The sequence below is a fragment of the Arachis duranensis genome, chromosome 6 (genome assembly GCF_000817695.3).
Source record: "Arachis duranensis cultivar V14167 chromosome 6, aradu.V14167.gnm2.J7QH, whole genome shotgun sequence".
NCBI classification, from domain to species: Eukaryota; Viridiplantae; Streptophyta; class Magnoliopsida; order Fabales; family Fabaceae; genus Arachis; species Arachis duranensis.
This window is the reverse complement of record NC_029777.3, coordinates 98,002,382-98,007,101: the sequence shown is the minus strand read 5'-3', so window position 1 is coordinate 98,007,101 and position 4,720 is coordinate 98,002,382. Positions and strand designations below refer to the sequence as shown.

Below are 4,720 nucleotides of genomic sequence, written 5' to 3'. Positions count from 1 at the left end.
TAGTTCTCATAAAGGTAAGTTGATTATTTTTCATGATTTTTTCAAGTGATGTTAGGTCAATTTTATAAATATTTTTCGTTCATATTTTAATGTTTTTAATAAACGATAACATAGAGTTTAATAAAATATAATTCATATATTTTTTATTTATGTATATGTATATATATTAAGAAAAACTACCGTAATATATATATATATATATAGAATTATTTAACAAAATTAATATATAAAGTTATGAAAAGTCTCATCTAAATTTGATAAGAACAAGACGACTTACATAAAAATGGTTCTCATGGATGATAAGGTAAGTTGATTATTTTCATTATTTTTTCAAGTGATGTTAGGTCCAATTTATAAATATTTTTATTTCATATTTTAAGTTTATTTGGTAAGTAAATTCTTTGCACGCAAATCAAAGACAGTGCGATTTTATAGATTTATAAATGCTAATAGGCTTTATATTTAATTTGTTTTATAGTGTGGTAATAACCAATATATTTATTGGTGGATTTAACTATTACTATATTATTTATGATCATATTTAATATATATGTCTGATTTATCGAAAAAAGTAGATTATTAAAACCGATTAATAACTATTTTAGAGTTAATCCAATTAACACTAAAAAAAAACAAACAATACATAACATGTTACTTTTTTATTAATCAAATTATTATAATTCAAATTAATTTTAAAAAAATAATTTAAAATTATAATTTCAATCTTATCACGTGCATAACACGGGTAATTATACTTGTAGTTAAGTTATATTAGAGAATAATTTAAAAATTTTATTTAATGTTTTAGAGTTTAAATAATTTTATCCGTAAAAATTCATCTTTCTTAGATATAACTATAATTTTCATCTTGCATAGATAAAAATATCAGTGTCTGAATTTTTAATAGTTAAAAATAACTATTTATTCTAATAAAAAAATATTTTTAAATAATTAATTTGATTTGATTTTAAATGAATTAAATTGAAAATATTTTTTTTATTGGGGATGAGGCCAAGGCCCACGAAAAAACAAAAATTATATAGGGATAATTCTAGGGAGTTTGGAGCCCCTCATATCAGCTGCAAGGACATGGACTATAAGAATTAGAGACAACATACAGATAATTCCAACCATCATAGCATAACTATACTAAAATCTACCTATGGTATCATATATGTTATTGACATATTGGTCTAGGATTGTTATATTAATATTTCTTTTAACATGCGATGTTAACTCCAAAAATATAATCAATTGAAATATATTAAAATATTATAAAAAATAAAATACATTAAATATTAATTTTTAAACTATTAAAAATTTTATCTTCATTAAAATGTTATATATTCGTGGATTCAAACTGTGTGAGTTTCAAAAAATTATATTTTTGTGATGTTTTAAAAATATGAAAATATTTTTTAAAAATATCAAAAAAATAATTTTACTTTTTAATTTTTAAAATATATAAATCGCAAGGTGCGATTTCATTTTTTTTTCATCTTTTAAGCTTTTGAAAAAGATTTGCAGAGTGTAATTTCAATTTTTTAAATTTTCCGCTTAAGTAAGTGTCGGGGATTCGAATCCCGTACATGCAACAATCTATTGGCCAGCGAAAAATCTTTAAATAGAACTCAATATCGCGGCGGATTAGTTCTTGACCTGTCGGGTTTGAGGATACCGTGAAAAAAAAGTACTATTTTCACCCTGGAAAAAATAGCCATTTTCGCTTACTTTCATACACGGGTTTTATCCATCGACCACCATATCATTTCAGATTTCACTTCACCAACTATGCATCCATACAAAAATTAATTTGTGTTTTTTTTTTTTTTCAACCTGTACTAACTTTGTATTCAATTTGATCTACTAGTAGAAGCGACAATAACATACAAGCAAAGAGAGTAACACCTTAGTAGATAAACGTTATTACGCGCATTCTAATGATAAAATCGATGCATATTTGAAAAATTGTAAGTTTAATATCATCGTAAAAATCGGCTACTATAAACAACAATATACAGTACAAGAGAAATAAGACAAACTGTGTGTCATTGGTCAAATTCTGCTGTTATAAATTCAAGTTGAATTGGTTGTAATATATGCATTATTATCTTCTTTCTCATAAAAAATATTGCATTGCATGCAAGCTAGGATGTATCACAAGATCACTGGTTTGGTTCCTTTATTGATAGCATCATTATGGCTTAGTTCGACAATTACCATGCTAGATTGTCGTGTCACTAATTTATTCCATCCTCTGAGTAACGAAGATGGAGAAGAAGGAAAGAAATGGGCTGTGCTTGTTGCTGGTTCTAAGGGCTATTTTAATTATAGGCACCAAGCTGATATTTGCCATGCGTACCAAATAATGAAGAATGGAGGCCTTAAAGATGAAAATATCATTGTTTTCATGTATGATGACATCGCTAATAATGAACTAAACCCAAGGCCTGGTGTTATAATCAATCATCCCAATGGTTCAGATGTTTATAAAGGTGTCCCCAAGGTAAACATATATCTCTCTACCAATTTGGTCTTCTAATTCTAATATCACAGAAAAGAAATTAGAATACTTAATTATTTTAAAGAGTAATAATCACAAATCCTTTTTTATAAATATTGATCAATATTTTTTTAATATAACAATAATCTAGTAGCTTATAAGTCACTAGGAGTTGTATAATGCTATGGAGTTGGGGCTCAAATCTTATTGCCCTTGTCTGTGTGTGCTGTCTGTGTGTGCGTATATGCATGTGTTAAAAAAAAAACTATTAGCTATATTTTTTTTTGTTGAAAATTGATTATTATATGTCTAATCACGGATAAAAAGTTTTAGGACCCAAAAATAAAATAATAAATAATTAAATAAACATGAAATAACTGAATGAAAGTTTTATTTAATTTTGGCACATACAAAATTTTTTTGAGGTAGGGCGGAGATTTCCGCTCTGTCTCCACTAATTTTCGAAATTTATAAATTTACTGGATTATTTTAATAGTTTATTTCTTATATATGTTTTGTAGTCATTTCACACACATATATACTAAAAACTCTTAATCCTCACCACTCTCCCTTCTTACCGCATCGTCACATCTCACTGTGTCATCACCCTCACTGCGTTGTGTTCTCTATTTGCGGCGTTTTTTTTCATAACTCTGTCGTCGTGTTCATTCTTCTCTCTGTTGCCGTGTCTCCCACCTCGTCCACTGTTCTGTCCTCTAGCTCACCGTTGCGTCTCTCCACTGTGTCATTTCGAAAGAAGTTACCATCTTGTTGTTTAGACTTTTTTGTATAAAATCTTGCTGTTTTTGTATAGGATGAATACTTGTAGCTCTATTCATATAAAAACTAATAATTAGTTAGAATTATCAGATAGATAAGGAATGGAGTCCCCGCAAAGAATGAAGTCCTGTGGAGAATGAGGATGGAAAACAATATTCTCCCATGACCAAAAACAAATACGAAAACAAAGAACAAATCTAAAAATGGAGATGGAAGCAGTCCTGCCCCGTTGACATCCCTTAACATGTTCCCTTATTTTAATAAGTTTAATTAAAAGCTAACTTTCAATTTATCAAAAAGATTCAATATTTTAATATCATGAAATAAATTTATTGACAGTAATAGGACCAACAAATATTATAATTAGTATTTACTTAATAATAATTTATATTCATATTTATAAAAATTTATACATATAAAATAAATATATAATTTATATTTATATTTATCAAAATTTGTAGGCATAAATCAATATAGCTCATACTTATATTTATCAAAATTTACATATATAAATCGAAAAATTTATTTATCGAAGTCTGTTTAATGTTTGTGCTAGTTAATTGCTAGTCAAAATGGCTAAAATCTAATGGCCCAAAAATTTTGTGATTGAATAAATCAAAATTTGTAGGATTATACTGGAAATTACACAACTGCGGAAAACTTATATGCGGTGATTAGCGGTAACCGGAGTGCAATTACAGGGGGCAGTGGTAAGGTGGTGGATAGTGGTCCGAACGACACCATTTTTATTTTCTATGCTGACCATGGTGGACCAGGAATTGTCAGTAAGTAATTACCTTTTAAGCAACTTATTATTTCGAATGGAAAAGAGTTTTTTTGATTTTTTTTCTTAGAAACATTCTTACATCCTTCTCATGAGAAAAGTATACATAGTATTATACAGTGATTGATAGATAAAACTATTCAATTGAGTAAATACAATAATTTGATCAGGTATGCCAGTTGGGGACGATGTTGTGGCCTATGATTTTATAGATGTTTTGAAAAGGAAACATGCTGCTAATGCCTACAAAAAGATGGTCAGTTTTTCTTGAACGCTGACTTAAATTTTACTTGTTGAATTTATTTGACTAGTTAATTTAAATGGAAAAAAGGTAATATACTTGGAAGCATGCGAATCTGGGAGCATGTTCGAAGGGATTCTTCCAGAAAACATAAACATATATGTAACCACCGCTTCCAATGCAAATGAGAGCAGCTGGGGTTGTTACTGCCCTGGAGATCCCACCTATCCTCCTCCTCCTCAGTTTCTAACTTGCCTGGGAGATTCCTATAGCGTTTTATGGATGGAGGACAGGTCTGTATGATAACTAAACCATTTATTTTTCAAAGGAGTGATGCTAGAAGCCACTATTTTTATTTCAAGATCTGTCAATTACTTTAAAGTTAATTACTTTGAGATTTATCTTAAATATT

At 28.2% G+C, this 4,720-nt stretch overlaps 1 protein-coding gene across 1 annotated transcript in view; it reads left to right on the top strand.

Annotated features, from left to right (window-relative positions):
- Positions 1 to 2,152: 2,152 nt before the first annotated feature.
- Positions 2,153 to 4,720, top strand: part of LOC107494903 (vacuolar-processing enzyme) — a 6,381-nt gene continuing 3,813 nt past the window's right edge. Inside the window, exons 1-4 of the mRNA XM_016115943.3 lie at positions 2,153 to 2,506; positions 3,912 to 4,068; positions 4,238 to 4,323; positions 4,399 to 4,601. Of these exons, the coding sequence (XP_015971429.3) occupies positions 2,153 to 2,506; positions 3,912 to 4,068; positions 4,238 to 4,323; positions 4,399 to 4,601 (800 nt within the window). The remainder of the gene's footprint in view (positions 2,507 to 3,911; positions 4,069 to 4,237; positions 4,324 to 4,398; positions 4,602 to 4,720) is intronic.